Below are 23067 nucleotides of genomic sequence, written 5' to 3'. Positions count from 1 at the left end.
GCAAACGTTTTAAAAAACAAAACTGTGTTTTCAAAATAGTTTAATCCATTTTTAAAAAAATATATATACATGTTAAAATGAAATAATGCGTTTAGAAAAGTAATTTTCATATATTTACTCATTTTGTTATTTTCCAGTACTTAATTACACTTTAATCAATGCTAATACGGGGCTCAATGTTTTCAAAATGCTTTCATAGATGGCATTGTTGTCATTTGTATCGGCCTAATTAAATGTCTTTTTTATATTTTCCAATAATAAGCACTTAATATATTATTATTGTAAATTAAACATATAAAAAAAGTTTAAGTAAATTAAAAATAGCCGAACAAGCAAATAATACTATTTCCAATAATACTTATGTATGAAGTGTTGTCATATTAAAAATAAATACATGTATTATCGATTTTTTTAAATAATCGATAACAGGATTTTATTACAGCGCATTATTCGATGATGCTTTTAATGAGTCGTTGTGAACAGTAAATTTTCATTATTTTGTATTAAGTATAGCAGTATTCCGTTTCAAAGAACGGAATATAGTAGTACATTATTAGTGTCGTTGGTTATTTACATTTGTACTGAAAAATCGATTACATAATAATTTAAAATATCGAGTACGAATCGTAGCTGTCTTCGAATACTGGCAACTGGTAAGATTAAAATAGTTTTAAAAAAAAGAGAGAAATCGACCCTAACTCGAATACCATAAAGTTTATTTTCCTTTCTCATTAATATCATAGCAGTTTGTTTTTAACTTGCGTATGACTCTGTGGTATGATGTTTAACGTGTATTGTTATTGTACGGTGCATACATTTCAAAAATTATATTTTAATGTAGGTACAAACATTTCTTTCATACATTTCATACATGTCAAAAATTATCTTTTAATGTAGGTACATACATTTCTTTCATACATTTCATACATGTCAAAAATATCTTTTAATGTAGGTACATACATTTATTTCATACATTTCATACATTTCAAAAATGAACTTTTTATGTAGGTACATACATTGTTTTCATACATCTCATACATTTCAAAAATTATATTTTAATGTACATACATTTCTTTCATACATTTCATACATTTCAAAAATGAACTTTTTATGTAGGTACATACATTTCTTTCATACATCTCATACATTTCAAAAATTATATTTTAATGTAGGTACATACATTACTTTCATACATTTCAAAAATTATATTATAATGTAGGTACATACATTTCTTTCATACATTTCATACATTTCAAAAATGAACTTTTTATGTAGGTACATACATTGTTTTCATACATCTCATACATTTCAAAAATTATATTTTAATGTAGGTACATACATTTCTTTCATACATTTCATACATTTCAAAAATGAACTTTTTATGTAGGTACATACATTTCTTTCATACATTTCATACATGTCAAAAATTATCTTTTAATGTAGGTCCTTACATTTCATACATTTCAAAAATTTCATACAATACATTTCTTTCATACATTTCAAAAATTATCTTTTAATGTAGGTGCATACATTTCACACATTTCAAAAATTTCATACAATACGTTTCTTTCATACATTTCAAAAAGTATTTTTTAATGTAGGTACATAACACCCCATGTCAGACCCCTTATATTTGGAAGAAACTTAAAAATAATGCCAAAAATATTAGATGAATATATTTTTAATACGAATATTGTTTTATTTTTGTTCATCAACTTTATCCCTCACTAACAATACTAGTAGTAGTACATAACCTGGTTTATACCGCTAAAGATATTGAAAGATATACGAGTAATTCAGAATGTTATCAAGTTCAAAATAAGCACACATTACTTGCTTAGATAACAGAGTAATATTACTAGTAATAAAAACATTTGTAATACCCATATGTATACTACGTATGTATAGTAAGTACTTACGCTGCGGCGCCGTGAGACTCGTCTAAGTACTTCATCTACTCATCTACGCGCGGTAACCGCGCCGACCGACCAATAGGATAGCGCCTCTCGTGTTTCCAGAAAGTTCGCGACTAACGGACGATATAGTAGTAAGGCAATGAGTGTCCCAGTGATATCATTATAATATTTTCTCGTTAAATTTTATTGTAATATACACAATTTCGCACTAAATAACGTGTTACCCCGTTACACATTTCTAATAATGAAAAACCTAGACCGACCCTGTTCACTTAATCTTACAAGATCTGACTTTAAAAATTACGATATCCTCATATAGCCTTTCATTTCCCCTTTCAATACTTTTTCGCATTAAAAAGTAGCCTTTCTCAGGGTCTACATTATCTGTCTACCAAATTTCAATTAAATCAGTTCAGTAGTTTTGGCGTGAAAGCGAGACAAACAGACAGACTGAGTTACTTTAGCATTTATAATATTTGTAAGAATATCGCTATTAAAAATAGCGGTTGGTGAAAGACGGGTGAAAATTTAGGCGTGTATGTATTTTCAATGTAACATTATAAATAAATAAAAAATTGTCCATAATACAAAAAAATATTTTTTCGGGGTAGGCCACCCCTATGACTTAGGGGTATAAAAAATAGATAACAACCCTACCTCAGACCTGGGAAGTATACATATCAAATTTCATCAAAATGTGGGAGAAATATGGCAACTAACACTGTGATACAAAATTTATATATAAGATATAGCGGAATTCTCATTAGGTAAAAGAGGGGTACATCGTAGAATACATGAGGTATATACCAGTAAATTAATTGTAGCTAAAATCAGTCTCATACATATAACGATTGAAATAAAAAATCGTATAGCCCGATTTTGATACGTACGAGTATAAACGTATCAAAATCAGGCTATACGTATAGCGCAGACGCGTTACAACATATAAAAAAAATAGGCATGGAATGTAAAATAAACCATAACACAATAGGTATATACATTGGCACATAAGCCATATCTGCAGAGTGTCGGCTAACGATATTATACCTACACATTTACATTGAATCTTGAATCGTCCCTAATGAGGTACACGATACAGTTACCTACATATCTATTATATACATATCTTTGCAAAACAGATGTCATGTAGACTGAATTCACTGCCATCTATTTTCATGCTTTGTTACTAAGCACCCACTAGTAATCCGAACTGCTTCAGATCTAGCGACATCTAGCGGCTACGGTGGCGAAATAAAATAGCCCGAAGAATAGCCCGAGTTAGGAAGGAACCATTTTCTTGTATGGGATGGGGTATCTGTATGTAATATTATGTTATCTGTGATATCACAAAAGTTGTCTGTCGCGCGGGATCAATTTGCGCGAGCGGGCTGTAGTTATAGGATGTGTCTCGACGACTTTATTTAAAAATTGATTTCCATTTTTTATGATTGATTATATATTTTACAATTACACCGAACGGTTCTTCTAATCTTTTCTTATCTTAATTCAAAATATTTTGTTACATTTTTATTGCTTTCTTTTTTTATCTTTAAATAATGATTATAAATTAGGTACCTTTGTGTTCAATATTCAAATTTACATTGAAATTTATAAATTACTCGCTGTCCCGGCAAACATTGTTTTGCCATATAAATTAATAACACTAACTAAATAAATGTTGACTATTCAAAAGTGTTTAAATTAAGTTTATTTGAATAAATGATTTTCTATTCTATTCTATTCTGAGAAAGGACATAGGTTGCTTTTTAATGTGATAAAGGGTTGAAGGTGGTTGAAAAGGTAGGTGCAAGGTTGTATGGATGTATCGTCATCTATACATATAAATAAAATTGGAGTGTCTGGTTGTAATATTGAATATAAATACGGTACATACACCAAAATAATATTTTTTTAAATTGTTGTCTGTCTGTCTGTCTGTTGTTCCGGCTAATCTCTAAAGTGGCTGGGCCGATTTTGACGGGACTTTTTTTGGCATGTAGCTAATGTAATAAGTAGTAACTTAGGCTATTTTTATTTAAGTATAATTCCACGCCGACGAAGTCGCGGGTACAGCTAGTATATATATATATATATATATATATATACTAGCTGTACCCGGGAATTTATGTACATTATTATGCTTTTGCAGAGTGACGATAGCTGGTACAGTGTCGCCTGAAATGGTGACTGTTTATTTCTGTGATTATGGAGATCTGGATTTGTTTCCAAATAAAGCATTACGACCGGTGCCTGCGGGGGCTCCTCTAGCGCGGTCGTTACCACCCCAAGCCATTAAAGCACGACTTTATGGTAAGTTTACTATATTATTGTCTAGAATATTCGAATATAATATATTGTTCCTAACCATAGAAATTATGGACAGTTCGATAAATCAAATTAAAAATATTATTCATGTGTTCTTTATGAACTACTATTGTAATTACAATTGTGATAATGTTAACATTATCACAATTGTAGAAGTTTCCCTGGAAATAAAATCTCTGAATACATAATTTATTAAAATATAATATATTTCAGATGTGTCGCCTCTCCATCATGATTGGGCTGTAGAAGACTGTATTAGATTCCAAGAATTATGTGTTGAGCAACAATTTGTAGGTATCTGTAAGGATGTTGGCAAAGATCCTTTAAATGCCACAGAGCCATTACTTACTCTTGACCTTATAGATACTTCCACAGATGAGGATATATATCTCAACAAACAATTAGTCGCCGAAGGCAGAGCACGTCTTGAATCATCTGCTTCATAAATGTTATCCATTTTATATTGTTCTATTTATTATATTGCTTATTTTCGTTGGTTATTTAAAAAATAATAAATCACAAAAATAAGTATATGTCCGTAGGTTTCTTGTTATGTTATTATATTTATAGCAATAGTGATATAACAGTTACAAACTGATATACTGTTGATGTACTATGTAAAGTGTGTAAGTACCTTTCTCAATAATATAGATTAGGACTAGTTGATTCTTTTCATTATAACATCCTTCAAACAAGGTGCATAGAAAGCGCGATAACTTGAATTCAATTTCATAATAACTTACTTTATTAAGTTTTTAACGTAATCTATTCGAGGTGCCTCTTCTTGGAGTTCCGTAATTGTTGTCATTGTCGCTATTACCTATGTGATTATAAAAAAACATTAACCAGAATAATAAAAAATATTTTATTATATTGAGCTAACTAGTGATTGCAGTTTTCCATTGTGATAAAACTTACCAAAGTATCTAAACAAAAATAGTAATTACACTCGTGTCGAAACTCTATATAAATCTATATTCAAACTTTCCTGTGATATATCTACTCTATATTACAGTAAAGGTTGTGATTAAGAAAAGATTTTCTATTCCATTCTATATTTAATAAAGTATATAAAGAACATCATGTTTTAACAAAATTATTAAGTATCAGATTTTTGAAGTCATTAACTTGTAATACGTCTGTAAGTAATATTTAAAAACTATTGTACTGACACCTTCAGATAGTATCAAATAACATCGATTGCATGTACCTAATTAGTATTTCAATTCCATGTGAAAGTTTAATCAATGTACACTCATAGTTTAGTTTTTCTAAAACATTACTTTCTAAATACTATATATACAGTATATAACGTTATTTCTTGTAAGCACATAATAAAGAATAAATATAATCCAGAAACTTTATTTAAAACATTTGATTGAAATCGGTTCTCGTATTTTGGAAGTAAAGTAATTACATTGTCAAATAATACAACTACCCAACACAATGTAAGACGGTATTGGTAGCGCCAAGATTACTGTAAAGTGAGAAAAGGAGATTGTTAGTAATGTACACTAATATCCCAATTGCTAGCAATATAAAATGTCAGATTAACCTCTACGTAGTTCCCCCTGGAAACCATCCTGAAAAAAAATATGGTGAATTTACCATGATGGGCCAACTGACCTGACCTCATGCTAATCTATCGTCCTCCACTGGCGCCACGACAGCATAAACCGTTAGTTCACCATTCCTTTCTATAGGTGCATACTATATATGCTATAAGGAACGTGGACACTCATCTGTATTCTTCGCATAATAGACCCACATAGGTATATATATACTTCTATGTTTTCGACACCAAAATGACAATTTAGCTGATGTTGTAAATTTAGTAGGCAAGTCGTAACAATAGATGTAGAACATTTATCAAAGATACCGAAACGTATTTATAAATTACGTCACAGTAGGGCAGAGCGGGGTCTGTTGAGACACGGGGTCTAGTGCGCCACCTATAGTATCTCACACATGGTGCATGATATCTACGAGCGGTTGATATTAGAGGAAGCAGAGGGGTGCGATACCCAAACTACTGTTGCTTTAATTGTCGGTCGCTGTTTGGTTTAAGTGTACGAGCGTAAAGTTGCTAGTTTGGCCCTTAAAGTAAAAAAACATTGTTTCACTAAATTTTGGTTTAAAAATTCCGAATTTCATCATACGGCTATCAAGTAAGTGTATTTTGATGTCAACATAGTTAATGTTAATGCTTATATTTTAAAAATATATTATTTACAATCGATATTTAGTTATTTAACATATTAAGTGTAATTCTGGTAAGGGGTCATTTGAGCCAAAAAACTCGGGGTCAAATGAGCCATGTTCAAGTGACTCCTAATGACCCTAGTCTTTATTATTATATAATATTTCTACATTAAAAGTCTTTTTATTTTTTGCCCTCGAGTTTAGAGATACTAGAAGACTTTAATGCCCATCACACCGAGTGGCTCCATTCTCGACTCACTGACTCACCAAATAAAAAAAATCCGTAAGCCCACATATTTCATATCATAACTATTACATAGTATAAAACAAAGTCGCTGTCTGTCCCTAAGTATGCTTAAATGTTAAAAAAAAACTACTTTAAAATCCATTAAAGCAGTTTGAAGCGGTTTTTTTAATAGATTGAGTGATTCAAAAGGAAGGTTATATGTATGTAATCCAAACATCTACACCCGTGTGAAGCCGGGGTGGGTAGCTAGTACTCAAATATCTAACTATAACAAAAACCTATTTGGCAAACAAAACTTTTCGAGTGCTCACTCACTTAACTCAGCAGTAACAGATTATTTTATGCAGGTTCAGGTTGTGCATAGTAAAAGATGTTTTATTTCTTAAAACTTTATATTAACCTATTTGCGGAGATCATCAGTGGATATACCATATTTCTTTTTCAATGTGTCTATTTCTTCTTGTTTCTTTTCAATATCAATTCCCTTGAAAGCTTTATTGGATCTGTAGTATAAAACAACTAAATATCTATTACAAACATTGAAACCAGATAAATGGTCACATGCATTTTTTGCATCAAATATATCTTCGTAAACAACAAATGCTGTCCCTCTTGTTTCTGGGGTATTACCTCTGAAATATAAGTAATCAATATAGAACATGGATAAATCATGGAAACATTAATTTATGAGATTTATATATATAAGAGGAACAAATAACTTTTCACTATATTTCACCAAAAGAACATTTCTAGTAAATGATGAATGTATGAAAATAATGTTGTAATAGTTATATTACAAGACTGATCCAATTCAGTGGGTATCAACTAGTGATATAATAAAATCAAAGAGGTATCTAATGTTTTGATCTGTCTGTGTTGTAGAATTTACTTTATAATATAGATTTTATATGCATTCTACAGACAGACAGAGTCATAGCCTCTATCATCTGTTATTATTTTAATTTACTAAGTGACTACTGCTCTTTATTAAAAATACATCTTAGTTGAATGTGCATTTCAAATATAGCAGAGGAATTAAAACAATTAGACTATTTCTCTCAAATAAAATAAAAAAAAATTAAATGCAAATAGAATAGAATAACCAATGTTAAACCTGGTACAAGTTGATTAAAAATAACACTTACACTCGAATCTGTCTTATAGCTCCATATTTTCCAAATATATCATACATTTCTTCTGCTGATATTTTGTATGGCAGGTTTCGTACATACAAAATTCTATTCACTTCTGGTGGTAGACGCACCTAGGAATCATTAAAAATATATATTGTAGAGATTAAATTCCATGTTTAAAATTTACTTATCAGATCATATTGTTCGTCATTTGTATTGCAGTACCCAGTATTGAAACTTAAAATAGTGAAAATGTAATTGTGATTGTATTGCAAAATATAAAACAGTATAATAATTTTTGCTCTCAGTTGGTCCAATTTTAAAACATACTATAATAATTATTTTGTGTATTTCAATATATAATACATCACATTGCACAATTTTATAATGTCTAGTGAAATGCTATCCATTCTGTTGATAGGATTAGTAGTGTACAGGAGAGGTATTCATGACAAATAAGATTGAGAATTATAGGTATTGCACCAATAGGTTTATCATAAATGCAGTATCTAGTAAAGCAATGTTCCCTTGACTGTTTCTCTTGTAAAGAGTTGGTCAACTGCAAACATTGTAATACCAAACTAAAATCACAAGCTAAGGTATACTATTGTCCACAATTAGTTTCAAGTGTGTATTTTATACAAGTAGTACTTACATTTGCGCGTCTCTGAAGAGCTAATGCCATTGTTCTTGTTTAGAAAAAATCTGTATACAATTTTTTTTTTTGAGAAAGTATTAAAGTATGCTGGTAATTGAATTAGACAATAATAAAATTGTTGTACTGCGTAGTATTTTACTTGAAGATTCATTAACTTATTCATCAATATAATAATAAATAAAACAAAATAGAATGCGTTTACTCTTTGAATGCACTATCCAAAGAGTAAAGTAAATATACCAAATGGCGCTTTCAATACCACAGGACACTACAAAAACGCATTTACAAATCAGTAATACCACAGATCACTAAGGCTAGACCTTAACTCTAGAATGTCTATGACTATAACGTTTTTTTATTAATATGTTTTACGGCTCTGGATACAAGTCCTTTTTAGCCCATCTTAACAAATATACACATAAGTCATCATAACTCGAAAAGCGCGGGAAACACACAACACAACAGAGGGCAAATAAGGAAACACCATTTTATTCGCAGTCGTCTTTTTTATTTATATTTTATGTTTTCTCTTTTTATATACAAATAATATATGTCAATATAACAAAGGAGTTTTATGTCCAACAAATAATACATCCAAAAAAAAAACACTCTTTCATCCACTTCTGTAAATAGGACTTTGTACAATACTGAAGATGTAGCACCTTTTGTAGTTCATGTTAAAAAATGAAACAAATCCTACAGATAATGTAACATTACACCCCATCGCATTTGGTCGGTTTTTACATACAAATAGGATTTATAATGTTGTGAATGGCAGCCTCAAAAGAATAAGAAGAAACAGATTGGCTCTTGCTTTTTCAAACTTTTTAGATGCTAACTCTTTTTTAAACCACAGTAGTTTAATTGCCTATAACTGATCAGAAAAGTAACGTCATGGTTACTAACACTTATTCTCACAACAGCAGCACATTGCAACATAATCAAATATTTTTAAAAATCGTTCCGGTAGAAGTAAGCGGGCCTAACGGAAAATATGCTACATACGCCTTACTTGATGACGGTTCAACGGCGACTTTAATCGATTCTGAGGTGTCACAGGGCCAAAGGATTCAATTAAGGTTGACGGCGTCGCCGGAATGTCTACATATAACCATGTCCAGCATGTAAGTTTTTCAATAAAAGGTAAAAACTGTTCTAAGATGTTTTCTGTCACTAACGCCAAAGCTATCGACTCACTTTCATTGTTCACCCAAACTGTCAATCGAAACGATATATTACAACACGGTCATCTTCGAGATTTGAGCAGTGAACTTACACTTGTAGATGCAACTCCTAAAATTCTTATTGGTGCTGAACTCTGGTATTTGACAGTAAGTCGTGAAGTTAGGGAAGGTTCTAAGAACCAACCATTAGCTGCTGTTTTAGGTTGGGTACTGCAGTACTGCTTTAGGTTGGGTTTTGTATGGTAAGTCAACTAGGTGGACTAAACCAATTAATTTTATAAATTACACCGTTTTCAACGATAGCAGTCGTAGTGATTTAGTTATTGAGGATCTCATTAAAGATTATTTTCGTTTAGATGCTATGGGTATTTCGAAGTTAGACAGTTTGTGTTCCAAACAAGATCGACCTCCAAACCTCTGCCTAAATCGAGCAAACTATTTTCTTTGTCTCCTGTACTTGACGAAGAGGATCTCAGGTTGGATAGCCATATCAAGCGCCTAAAAAACGTTGATTGTGACGTTGTATCCCCTATTATACTCGATGGTCGTCATCCAGCTGTACGTCTTCTTATTCGTCACTACCATGTCAAAGCCGCCCACACTTTCAACGAGTTGGTTTGCAACGAGTTAAAACAACGGTTCTGGATTTTTCGTTGCCGCAGTGAAGTCCGTTCGATCGCCAAAAGATGCATGTTTTGTGTGAAACGCAAGGCTAACCCTCAGATTCCTCCAACAGATAACCTACCAGAAATGCGTTTTGATCACCATTCACGTCCTTTTACAAACGTCGGTTTAGACTACTTCGGTCCGGTGGAAGTCACAATTGGTCGCCGCAGAGAGAAACGCTGGATTGCCTTATTTACATGTATGACACTCGTTCATCTGGAAATCGTCGCTAATCTGTCATCTGATTCTGCCATTGCCAGTTTAAGTCGCTTTATAGCACGCAGAGGAGTACCGAAAATAATGACATCTGATAATGGAACGTCCTTTGTGGTAGCGAATCGCCAATTAGCCGAGTTCCATAACCAGTCCGTACAAGACTTCGCTGCCGCTAACCATTGTGAATGGAAATTCATACTACCTGCATCGCCGTTGCTGGGAGCGTTTAGTACGGACTGTCAAAAACGATCTCCTGACAACTTTAAAGGAGAGAGCACCAAAAGAGGAAGTTCTTCATACTTTCTTGTTAGAAGCGGAGGCTCTAGTCAATTCCAGGCCTTTAACATACGTCACACAAAACGAAGAATGTCAGAGCCTTCCGCCGTTTCATTTTTTAATCGGTACTTCATCCAATCAACAATTACCCTTGAGGCTAGATGATGGAGTATTTTCATTAAGGAAGGAGTGGCAAAAATCACTTTGCCTATCCGAACACTTCTGGAACCGTTGGCTTAGAGAGTATTTACCGACTCTAAAACCTAAAAAACAGCAAGGAGGCGTGTTCAAGAATTTTAAAGTTGACGACATCGTCTTACTAGTCGATCCTGATTTACCATGAGGAGTATGGCCTATGGGAAGAGTAACCAGGGTCTTCCCAGGCAAAGATGGAGTCGTGCGAGTAGCAGATGTGGCCACCAAAGGGGGCATGCTGAGGAGACCCGTGCGCAAACTGGCCCTATTGCACGAAGACACAATTGTGTAGCAAAGTGCTACACGGGTGGGACGATGTTGCAAACTATTTTTATATCTTTTTTATTGTTTATGTTTTTTTATAATATTATATTGTTTTTATATGACATAAGTCAATTTAATACAAAAAATATTCTACAACTACAACGGTGCCGTTTTACTTTTTGCTCGTCATCTTGATCTCCATCCTTCACAACAACGGTGAATTTCATATCAAATTCGTTATTTTAAGATGCTCCATTTTTTCACAAACAGTATTAACACCTGCTCTGCTCATTGTCAGACCCTTAGTGTGGTTCCAATACCCCGCCGGACCCCCTAAACTATACTATTTTATAAACTTACGTAATTTTAATAAAGCTGAACTTTATATATATTATTAAGAGAACTATTAAACTGAGTTTCCTAAATTGCCAGACAGTTTTCTTGGTTCCTTATCCTACCAGACTCATTGAAACCGTATATTGGGTAACAACGGTGTGTACAATTTCATATCAAATTCGTTATTTTAAGATGCTCCATTTTTTCACATATTACTCGTAACAGTATTATAACTTGCTCTGCTCATTGCCAGACCCTTAGTGTGGTTCCAACACCCCGCCGGCCCCCCCCCCCCCCCCCCCCAACTATACTATTTCATAAATAAACTTACGTCATTTTAATAAAGCTGAACTTTATATATATTATTGAGAGAACAATTAAACTGAGTTTTCTAAATTGCCAGAGAGTTTTCTTGGTTCTTCATCCTACTAGACTCATTTAAACCGTATATTGGGTAACAACGGTGTATACAATTTCATATCAAATTCGTTATTTTAAGATGCTCCATTTTTTCACATATTGATCGTAACAGTATTATAACATGTGCTGCTCATTGCCAGACACTTAGTATGGTTCCAACCCCCCGCCGGACCCCCCTAAATATATTATTTTATAAATAAACTTACGTTATTTTAATAAAGCCGAAATTTATATATATTATTGAGAGAACTATTAGACTGTGTTTCTTAAATTTCCAGACAGTTTTGTAGGTTCTATCATCCTACATATATACATACATCCGCATCATGAGCAGCGCATGTTATAATACTGTTACAGGCAATATATGAAAAAACTGAGTTTCATAAATTAAGAATTTGATGTATGATGTATTTAACGGCCGATAGAGATCAGTGGAAAAGAATGACATACTGCGCCTACCGCATTTAATGGGATAAAATAAACAATAAAATAAGGTAATGATGATGATTTTCTAAATAGTTACTGACAGGAATTTAAAGTAAATATTACAACTTCAGTACATTTCTTTCAAAAATAAGTCGGATGTGAATGTGAAAAATATTTTTTTATCATTATTGTTCTACTGCTAATGACGAGTCTCTCCTTAGAGGCGAGAGACTACTATTTATTACACAGCCTTATTTAAAATAATTGTTTGTTAAATTCAAATATTTGAGAACAGGCAGACTGTTAATTAATACAAAGCTTTTTGTATTCATGAACTTGTTTACACAACATCTAGTTATTTAAAATCAACAAGAACGCCTGCTGTCTAAGAAAAAAGGATTTTTAAATCGATTATATGTATTAAAGATTAATTGTTAATAATTAGTCGATTGTTTTTATTGATATCATTATTAATAATCGATTGTTACTCAGAAGGTAACAGGTTCCGTCTTTTTAAAATTTTGTACAAAGTTCTGTTGTAATGAAAAGAAACATGAAGATCTGAGTTTTCATAAAGTTTTTAAAATGGTTTTGTAAATACTGTAAATTATTGTAATTAGTACCTTTTGATTGGAAATATGTATATAAAAATATAAAGTATAGAAATGGATACTTATAAAAAAAATTTAGATATTCGGCTTTTTATTTGTACAGTAAATAGGAATATGCTATAAGAATAATTGAAATAAAATATTGCTGATCAACGATGGGTTTCGTCATTCATCATTAATGGAAGAATGTTGTATACGTTCCTTCCGCAATAAAATGACACACACGCATAATAATATAAGCAAGACCACGGAAACGCCACACATAGCGAAGACACCTCCACGCAATCTGGTTTCACCTAAAAAGCAAAGAATTTACAGATATTATATATATATATATATATTTATATTTATATATATGTATGACATGATTTATTTTAAGTAAGTGGGTATGTACGTTCAACTACGCATTCTAAATTATATATTAGGTATTGTATTTCGGCAAACTTATGTAAAAATTTAAAATAATGTACAAATTACAACAAAGTTTCGTAATCCTCGTTTTGTAGTAACAGAAAGGATAAGCACCTAATTATGCTACTCCTGGATAATATTGACTCCCAAATGTTAGTTAGTTGACTCGACAGACCTTGCCCTGTTCTAACTATGAATATTGACTCTGGGTATCTATCTATACAGTAGTCAAACATTAAAGAAAACTTAACGACAATATTAACTTTTCTATAGTCCGCGCAACTTTCTTTAGTTTTTTTCTCATAAAAACCTTCTGATAATAACAAACAAGCAACAAAAAAAGAATTGGCTGATCGGTCCAGGCATGCAAACGCTATGTAGATATACTTATGTATGTGCGTTATTATGTTTCTTACAAACCTCTTTCTGATGTTAACTGTTCTGTGTGTTCAGAGATCGAGCGAAGATTATAAAGTTGTGGCAAATATTGCAACCAGAAGATCCCATCTTTATTAGCGTTGTATTTGTCAATTTGATGTATGTCGTAAATCTGTGCATCACCGACTTTGTAACGTTTCCATTCGTTTTCTATTCCTGGAGATCTATATATAAATTCATTTATGTAATTTTGCTTTGCTGTATAGGGTTAATATTTGTAATATTCAAATTGTCTGTCAGCGGTAAAAATAGTTACACGTAGTAAAAAAATATTATTGTTTTTTATTTTTTTTATTGCCGGTTATAATTAGCCTTACCCATATTTAATGAAGTTTCCAATGTATTGTCGAAATATTGACGAGATTCGTTTTTCGTCTGATGTACTACGGCGACGACCTATTTGGAGCATTAAAGCATCACCTAAAAGCGTAATTAAATCTGCGCCATAGATAGCACCTGAAGGAAATTAAATAAATAGTGTTATTACATTAATTAGGTACCATCACCATGGACCATCTTACACTGCGGTTTATAGGATAAAGTGTACCTGTGAAATTCAGTTGCCGACCTTGCATATCAATGTCCGACGGTTGTGAATATCGGTATGCGTAGAGGCGTGATACGCGTCGAGCTAGTCTTGCGGCGATCAATGCATTTCCTGCGTCCCATTTAGATGAAGTCTCTATTCGAGCTAAACTTTCTATCGCTTTATGAGAATCCATTGCAATCTCTTTTTTAATGTTCTTTTCCCAATATTCCCAACGAATTGCGTGTGTCAACTAAAAGTCAATTATTTCCCTATTATTTAATAAATACTAATAATTTTAATTACTGCACTATTATTAAATAGTAAGTATATACGGGCAGAAACAGTGCTATAATTTTGATTTGAACTTTAATCAAATCAGATCAGTCTTATTAATCCTCAGGTAGGGTCCTCATCCATCATGTCTATGTGGTAGATAGGGACTTTCAACCACAGGTGCCATAGTATTCATAATAATAATCATGTTCCTAAACAGGGTTTTGTCATTTCACTTACTGTAAATACATATCATTTAATCAAACGCACATATATAACAAAGCACGTATTAAAACAAAAAATAAAAATGAACTGTACTTAGGTAGGTACCTATAGGTCGTTTTTTGTTTATTAGAGTAGGTATTCTAATAAACAAAAAACGTATTATTTACAAATACGATGCATCGCATAGTACATAAAAGTGACTTCAATGCTAATAGATAACATGTTATTATAAATAGATACATTTAAAATTATACCATCGGTATTGCTTCCGTTTGATGTAATGAAAATCTCCGTAATATATCCGGTATAGCATATTCATCTATGTAGTTAGATATTTGCGATGTGTTTAATCGTAATAGTTGTCCATAATTTTCATCTGCAATAGAATAGCGCAGATACATAGTTAGATTAGTTACGTTTTCAATTTACCAATCTATAACCTCGATAAAATTTTCACCGGCCACGCAATACAAACCATTATAGTTTATAAACTCAAGGTCAGTAGCTCCCAAAAGTAGGTCGAGTTCCATGATGGACTGTTTAACACCCGACAGAGCTGCTGGCAGTGACGTCGGTAAATATTGTTCAGATTCTGGCAAGAAGTGATCAGATACTGGTTGCATATATTTGCTCCAACTGGAATTCTAATAATGTTAATAAATAATAATATGGAACATTTTACATTTTGTAAACAAAATAAGTAGGGTACATGATAATATATAAATAGTATAAAACTTACAGAATATAGAGTCATAATGTCCATTATGGAAAGAGTTCGCATACAATTTAATATTTCTTGATCTATAGTACTAGCACATCCCAAGCGATGTGCTAATTCTCGAGATATTCGTATAGCGTCTTTAGCATCTAAGTTATATCCTTCGTCCACTATTTTCCAAGGATCTCGTGGCGACATTATTATAGCTCTTTTAAACAAACCTGTTGAAAATTAAATAAAGTATTTAATTCATACATAAATAGATGTAGAAGATTTTATGGTAATCCTAGATTCTTTGCAAATCAAAATTATAAAGGTTTAGATATACGTATATCTATGAAAAATGAAAAAACCTTTAAAATTTTGTTAAATGATTATAATAACGCCATCTAGTGATTATAAAACAACCCATTAAAATTCGTAAATAAGAATTTAAATTAATGTTAAAGCGTAAGGTCTATTTTATATGTAAGAAATGTTTTTGACCCACCCTCGAAATCTCAGTTAACTTGCATTAGACTTTATTATACAACTACCTTAATCGTTTCGAAAATTTCGGCCGAGGGGAAAATGTTGGCGAAATTAGCTTCTAGCTCGCGGACTATAGGTAGATGAGTACAGATATCACCGAATTGGTACTGCTTTATTTTAGGATTACGTAACAATATATTTAATATAATATTTAAATAAACTCCCAAATATTCCTAACAGTTTTTTTTATACAGACTCTTAGAATTGTCATTGAAATAAAACGACGTAATATAAACATTTGTTTTAGATAAAATAATATTTACCTAGTGTACGAGGAGAAGCAATATGATGGAGAACACTGTCGGCACCAGCGGAATGTCCAAGAAGTGTAACCGCAGTTGGGTCACCACCGAACGCTGCAATGTTGTCGTGTATCCATAGTAAAGCCAAATACTGATCCAAAAGAGCGAGGTTACCGCGGGCTGATTTAGACCCCAATGTAAAGAAACTTAATAAATGTAACCGATAAGCAACCGTAACGACGACAAAGCCCTCTGCTGCTAGTTCTTGACAAGGCAATGCGATTCCTCCTTTTATCCATGATTCGCTATATAATATAACTACTACGGGCAGGGACTTGCCATCTACACGCTACCTGAAAATATTTTATTCTAGAATCATAGCCAGCAATCAATTATTTATGGTTATTTAGTTATAACAAAATGAAAAATAAAATAATGGACAGTGTGGTATATGATATTGTGTTAAAAATAGAGAAATTGGATAAACGGCTGATAGAAAGAAGTTACCACTTCTCTATATCAGCTGTTGAGCTGAGCTGGTTCTGCATTATGATACAATGGTGGCAATGTGTAAAAATTTCATATCAGCAATTTGAGTAGTATTTAATAGTTAATAATAAATAGTCTAACCCGTGGTGTCCATATATTTAAGAAAAGACAGTCTTCGCTATAGTTATCATTTTCATTATCACCAAATTGAGGACAATGTGGAGGAATACGATGTGCAAAAAATGTTCTTCTCCACCCATTATGTCGCTCTGGAGCCTACAAGTACAATGTCACAATTATTAACATTATTATTTTTATTACTTTATATGATTTTCTGAGTAATATTATCGTAGACTTACAGAAAACCGGTACCTCCCTGTAGGCGCAGTGGCATATGGGACTCCAAAAAATATTTCAACAGGTGCCACCGCACCTTCTGCGTATACCTTAATCTGAAAATATTATGTTTCAAGTACCTAGTTGTACTTATATTTGACGACCTCGGAGGTCTAGCGATTTAGCACACTGCTTTACTTCCGATGGTTGCGGGTTCGATTCTTCGCACGGTGTAAGAATTTGTATTCCTGAGTAGGATTGTTTATATCGGTCTGGGTGTTATCTATGTATATTATGTATGTATTTACAAAATTATCTAACTATTTATATCAGTTGTTTAGTATCCTTAAGACAAGCTCTGCTTACTGTGGGACTTGATGGCGCTGTGTTAATTGTCCAGGGTTATTTATTATTATTATATTTTTTATAACAAGATAGTCATAGACATTCTTACCCCAACAATTCGGCCTTGTGGTACAATTGCGACAGGATCTTGAGTTAATACGTATGTTATAATTAAAGTCCACCATACTATAATAATATTTTTTATTAAATATGGAATACTAGTTTCATGTGTAATTATTATAAAACCCATGTTCTAAATTATTTTAAATACATAGGAGTTTCTTAAATCGTATAGATTTTCGTTCACTAAGAGAAAATTCACAACACACGACACTAGTACGCAGAACTATTATGAGTTGAAACTGGTGCTTTTCCATTATATTTCGATGAACATTCGACACAATAAAAATTAGATCGTACAATGATTACGCTCTAGTCCATGACGAGAGCACCGTAACCATGGGGACTATTGTTCTAAAATCAACGGATTCCACATGACAAATATTTTTGATTAAAAACATGATGTAATTACTTCAGTCATAAAAATTTGAAAATTTCATAACATATATTTAAACCAATTAAATTTACTTTTACAAAACATAAAATTTCAGATAAATTGTATAGAATGTTTTTAACATAATCGGTTACAAAAACTACATTACACTTTGACGTTACTGTATGCAAAATCTAATTTCTTCAGCAATATTTTATAATAGTAATGAACGGGTTGATTATTTGCAAAACCAATAGTCGCCAGCATTAAACCATATCCAAGTAATATTGAAAATAACTTGTGTCTTGACAACCATTGCCTGAGACTGCCGGCTGGAACATGTGCAAAAAATAATTTTTGACAACAATAAAATCGATTTTCGCGTCACCCACTTCACTCTACCTCCCTGAATCGATTGTGGTAAATTTCTAATGAAATCACCACAATGAATTAATAGATCCTCTACAGATGCCCCGTCTCTGTATAGATTAGCGACATTAGCGCAAGCGGGTGATTATTCCATTTCCAAAATGTAATAAAAGTAGGCACTGGTTACAAAAATAATTACCAAAGTTTTTGTTTTGATAAATTAGTATAAATCCCTTGTTTCAGAACTTCGGAAGTATTGATTATCGTACGTAGCTATGGACTATACTCACAATACTATTGTATAAAATTGTTGTACAGTAAACATACCATTTCGATTTGAACTTGTGGTAGGGAATCTCATAGATGCAGGTGGTTTGGCATATATTAGCAGATAACGAACCCTTACTAAATCACAATTCGTAACAATATATTGCGTAGTACTTGCTCCATTAACCCCTTCATCTAATAGTTTGTTTTTTTGGTCCTCGTATATGCCGTCACCTGTAGTAAGCGTATATTATAGGCACAAACATTGCTATAGTAGAGGGGGAGGAGATTGTTATTAAATCATCATGATTTATTACCGGTGAATTCATTACGATGAACTAACTGGCTTGACTTCATCATAATCATGCCATTTTTTACTGGTGCCCCGTCGGCGTAAACCGTTATCGCAGTCCAGTGCATCATTCCAATATCATCCGTAAAAAATATGAGTGTAGGCATACCTACTATTATACAACTATGGTACGGGATACGGCATAAGAAACATATAGGTTATATATTACTTATCTTATTAATATTATAAACGCGAAAGTTTGTAAGTATGAATGTTTGTTACGCTATCACGCAAAAATTATGATTTTGATGATTTTTGGGTAGTTACAATTATTACCTACTATTTGTGACCTTACTAGGAATAAAAATAAATCAGAACTAGCTACTAGTAAAAAAATTAAACACTAATTACATATTCTTAATCATGCATTATACTTTACATGGATTTGTATATTCTTACCTTAAATTTATATACTCTAAAGTATATATACATACTATATAGCTTATGCATCAGAATAACACATAGGCGTACGTATTTTTATCGAAATTTACCGCGGGTGAAATAGCGGGTATAGCTAGTAATAACATAATTTTTCAATACATAAAACAGAGTTAATAAACCCAAAGTTAATAACAGAAAATTATGATACTCATATAAAATTACACACGCAGTGAAAAGTGAGTAAAATATCGATTTACGTCTTTGTTGAAAACTCATTTACTAGTTCATGTTAACTAACACTAGGAAGCGCTATTGATATTATAAAGTATATTATTATTCATTTCGTTTTTTCAATATTATCCCTACATTATTGAACGTTTTGCTTTTTTCGATTCTTTGTACCTTTTCTCTTTGTAATATTTTTCAGGAGTAACAGAAGATAGGAGATAATAAAAAAATGAAATTAAAGTACATTTTAACAGCCCAACTTACAAGCGATTTATAAATCTACATGTTATCTAACATACAAACGACATTATCAAATAATACATGAGGAAATATATTCCACATGTCGTATCTTAGATCAGTGGGCACTAGCCGTTTTACTATATTATATAGACAAGTTCCGCTCTCTACATCTATCTTAACTTTATTGGCTCATTTCTAATCATTCAGTTTGTAGAATATTAGACTAATATATTAATAGGCAAAAACAGTAAATAAACAGAAACGTAAATAAATAGGATTTATTAAAGAAATTAGTCACAATCATTAAGTACTTTAATAAATTCCTGTTCATTTATATTTTCGTTTATTTCCTTCCGTATTGTAACTAGCATATTGGGCAAGCTTTTATTTTACCTTCTTTTGATACGGGTTTTTGGTAATTGATTCCTTCAGGAGCGTCAATTACTTCGCACATTGCTATACATGACAAGTGGCCACCAATGCAACTTGCACCCCATCCAAAGCCTCCGTGGCTAAAGGGTAGCGACGTATTTAATTCCGGTGATAAATAAACTCCTTTACCCAGCAACGTATTCTGTATATGAACATATTTTTACGAAGTCGTTTTTGCAAAATATCTTCTTTTTGGGCACCTCAGTTTCATCTACCTTATTCGCCAAGCAACTTGTTGTGATTGAAGATTGAGATAATCAGTAATGAAATCTTAGTTCTCTAAAATGGCAACGCCTGAGGAACAGGGGCGTCACATGATAACGTGATGTTCGTATTGCTGTTAATGCATATAGACGATGATTACCATGATTACCACTTACATACAAAAATATCAAGCTCAACTAAAAGTACACAGGTATTCGTAGATGTTACACCATGATATATTAGTATCATAATATTTGGAGGCAATTAAATTACCTTATTCAAATGTTGCTGCAATCCAAAATTCAATATAGTGTAAAAATTTTCTAAACGATTGCCATGGAACGCAAAAAATGTGTCATGATTTTTTGCACATGCTTTCCATTTATTTTCTATGGTGGACTTGCACGAGCTGTTTACTTGAAAGATGTACTGAGGTCGCGAGGCAGATACATCACCGCGTGCATTTGTTATAATACTATCGTACTGAAAAATAAATTTATGAAATAAGAACATAAGAATCGGATTCTACAAAATAAAATAAAAAATGTTATATGTATAGTTATGATGAATACATAATCATATTACTAACTAATAACTTTACTAATAAAATCATTTTTTACATACCGCTTCTGTAGGAATACTTTTCAAACTGGGCTCTTTTAATCTCACCAATACATAGAATAACAAATCTATTATATCAGTAATATTACCCAAAGTTTCAAGGTTGTCTAAATGTTGTAAGACTAGGTCTAATGCTGGTACATCAGTAATAATACTGAGCTGAAAACAATATTCAAGACGGTTATCTATCGTCATAGGAATTATTTATTCTACATATTTCATTATGTAGTTCTTGTTAATATACATAGGAACTAGGTGGAGTGAAGTTTGATTGAGCTTATTCACATATTGTATGTACCTATTCTAGCTCTTAACTCAACTTAGAAACTCGTAAGCTAGAACTGCTAGAACTCTCTAAGCGTACCTCAACTAATGCTATCACATATCCGAACATCCATCGATGACGGTCCTACGGAATCAGCAGGATAATAGCCCAAAATGTAATAATAGGTAGATACTTCTCCTATATAGGGCAGGTGGACAAAATTCAAAAGGAATGGAAAAGAAAATATTATGTATTACCAAAGTATCCATATCTTTAACGCCATTTTTAATAAAGGATGGCGGGAATGGTTTGAGGCAGCTTTCATAGCGAAAACTGAAAGCAGCTGCTACAAACAAACTCCATTTTATATCAGCGGCCTTAAAATCTTTTTCCAAAACCAATCTGAAATAAGTCAATGTAGTAAAAATATGTTAAAATAACTTTGTGTCATTATTTAATGATTTAGGCATCAGTTATATGTAAACGGATAACTAGCTAATAATAATAGGTGTTGATTTCAAATAACGTATTAAAATGTAACGACCTTAGGTACCTACTATGCGACGAAAACACAATCTAAATAGCTACAGGTATAGCAAATATTGACCTTAAATGAACAGCTTTCTTCTCTAATGAATCTAGTTTGGCTTGATTGACATCCGATAACGTTTCAGAAGCAGAGGGCAAATTACAATTGGTTGCTGTATCAGAAGACGCGTCTGGTTCACCATCCATCCTCATTGTTACAAATATTGCTCTGTCATATGATGACATACATATCTAATTTTGAATACTTTAAAATATGATTGCATTATTTTATTTTAGAGACGGGAGTTAAATATATTAATGTCAGAAACAATTTATTTCTAAAACAAATGAAAAAGTAAATGTACTTCAAAGTCAATACTTTTCTGCGAGGTAGGTAATTGTAGTAGTCTATGTTTTTGTATAATATAGAAATTATTTTTTCCCGGGCTGTTTTATAATTACTTACCACAGACAGGGTCAGAAAATTGTTAGGTATCTACGTACGCGGGCATACAGTATCTACCTAATAGAGAAATTTGAAGAACAAATGTTTACTGTTTAATGTACACACATATACTTGTTCGCACACTACGAAGGATAACTATGCTCGTTTAGAGAAGACACCAGTATACTTTATAAAAATTCGTCGGGGTGGGTAGATACATCTGTCTTACTTATTTCAGGCGTACGCCTCTTATTTTGTATGATTATTGAAGTGTAAGATAAGACAGAGAAATTATAGGGTGTGGAGGTACATGTCTTGAACTTTCACAGTCTTATCTAATTTCATTCCTGAGAACCAAGATGTTAATATTAAAAAGTGTTACCTACCAATTGTAATTAGGCATAAAATAAAAAAATCGTTGATTTGATAAATAATATGAACTTATTATATATTTAAACTGTGTAATATGTATTGTGCATTAGCTAGTGTGTAGTGTGTCATTTCGTTTACACTTTACAAACTGATGGGCTAATAGACTTTACTTCATAAATTGAGTACGAAGTAAAGTCTATTAGTACCATCATCCTCCACTAGTGCCACGCCAGCGTAAATCGTTACCACAGATAAGTA

The 23067-nt window shown here is 32.2% G+C and overlaps 4 protein-coding genes across 4 annotated transcripts in view; 1 reads left to right on the top strand and 3 right to left on the bottom strand.

The window, feature by feature from the left end:
* The window catches only part of LOC131845390 (tudor domain-containing protein 7), a 35849-nt gene extending 29269 nt beyond the window's left edge, over positions 1–6580 (top strand). Inside the window, exons 19-20 of the mRNA XM_059194446.1 lie at positions 4066–4226; positions 4455–6580. Of these exons, the coding sequence (XP_059050429.1) occupies positions 4066–4226; positions 4455–4687 (394 nt within the window). The 3' untranslated portion in view covers positions 4688–6580. The remainder of the gene's footprint in view (positions 1–4065; positions 4227–4454) is intronic.
* A 486-nt stretch (positions 6581–7066) lies between these two features.
* LOC131845406 (splicing factor 3B subunit 6) lies at positions 7067–8757 on the bottom strand. Its single transcript, XM_059194470.1, has 3 exons — positions 8479–8757; positions 7836–7954; positions 7067–7322 (listed from the first exon to the last, which is right to left on the bottom strand). Exons 1-3 carry the CDS (start codon positions 8506–8508, stop codon positions 7091–7093), a joined length of 381 nt encoding a protein of 126 aa, XP_059050453.1. The 5' UTR covers positions 8509–8757; the 3' UTR covers positions 7067–7090.
* A 4467-nt stretch (positions 8758–13224) lies between these two features.
* On the bottom strand, positions 13225–17862 carry LOC131845409 (carboxylesterase 1C). The gene is made up of 11 exons (XM_059194473.1): positions 17722–17862; positions 17291–17383; positions 17073–17207; positions 16464–16791; positions 15691–15890; positions 15427–15595; positions 15206–15327; positions 14472–14703; positions 14242–14380; positions 13907–14088; positions 13225–13371 (listed from the first exon to the last, which is right to left on the bottom strand). The coding sequence occupies exons 1-11, from the start codon at positions 17860–17862 to the stop codon at positions 13241–13243; spliced, it is 1872 nt and encodes a 623-aa protein (XP_059050456.1). The 3' UTR covers positions 13225–13240.
* LOC131845400 (protein mono-ADP-ribosyltransferase PARP16) lies at positions 17831–22322 on the bottom strand. Its single transcript, XM_059194462.1, has 7 exons — positions 22072–22322; positions 21722–21866; positions 21203–21358; positions 20852–21061; positions 20336–20516; positions 18802–18975; positions 17831–18437 (listed from the first exon to the last, which is right to left on the bottom strand). Exons 1-7 carry the CDS (start codon positions 22236–22238, stop codon positions 18271–18273), a joined length of 1200 nt encoding a protein of 399 aa, XP_059050445.1. The 5' UTR covers positions 22239–22322; the 3' UTR covers positions 17831–18270.
* Positions 22323–23067: the final 745 nt, after the last annotated feature.

This window comes from Achroia grisella, unplaced genomic scaffold, assembly GCF_030625045.1.
Source record: "Achroia grisella isolate CSIRO2021 unplaced genomic scaffold, CSIRO_AGI_Agris_v1 utg4646, whole genome shotgun sequence".
Lineage (NCBI taxonomy): Eukaryota > Metazoa > Arthropoda > Insecta > Lepidoptera > Pyralidae > Achroia > Achroia grisella.
Note: the sequence above shows the minus strand (reverse complement) of the source record. Positions and strands in the feature narration are given on the sequence as shown.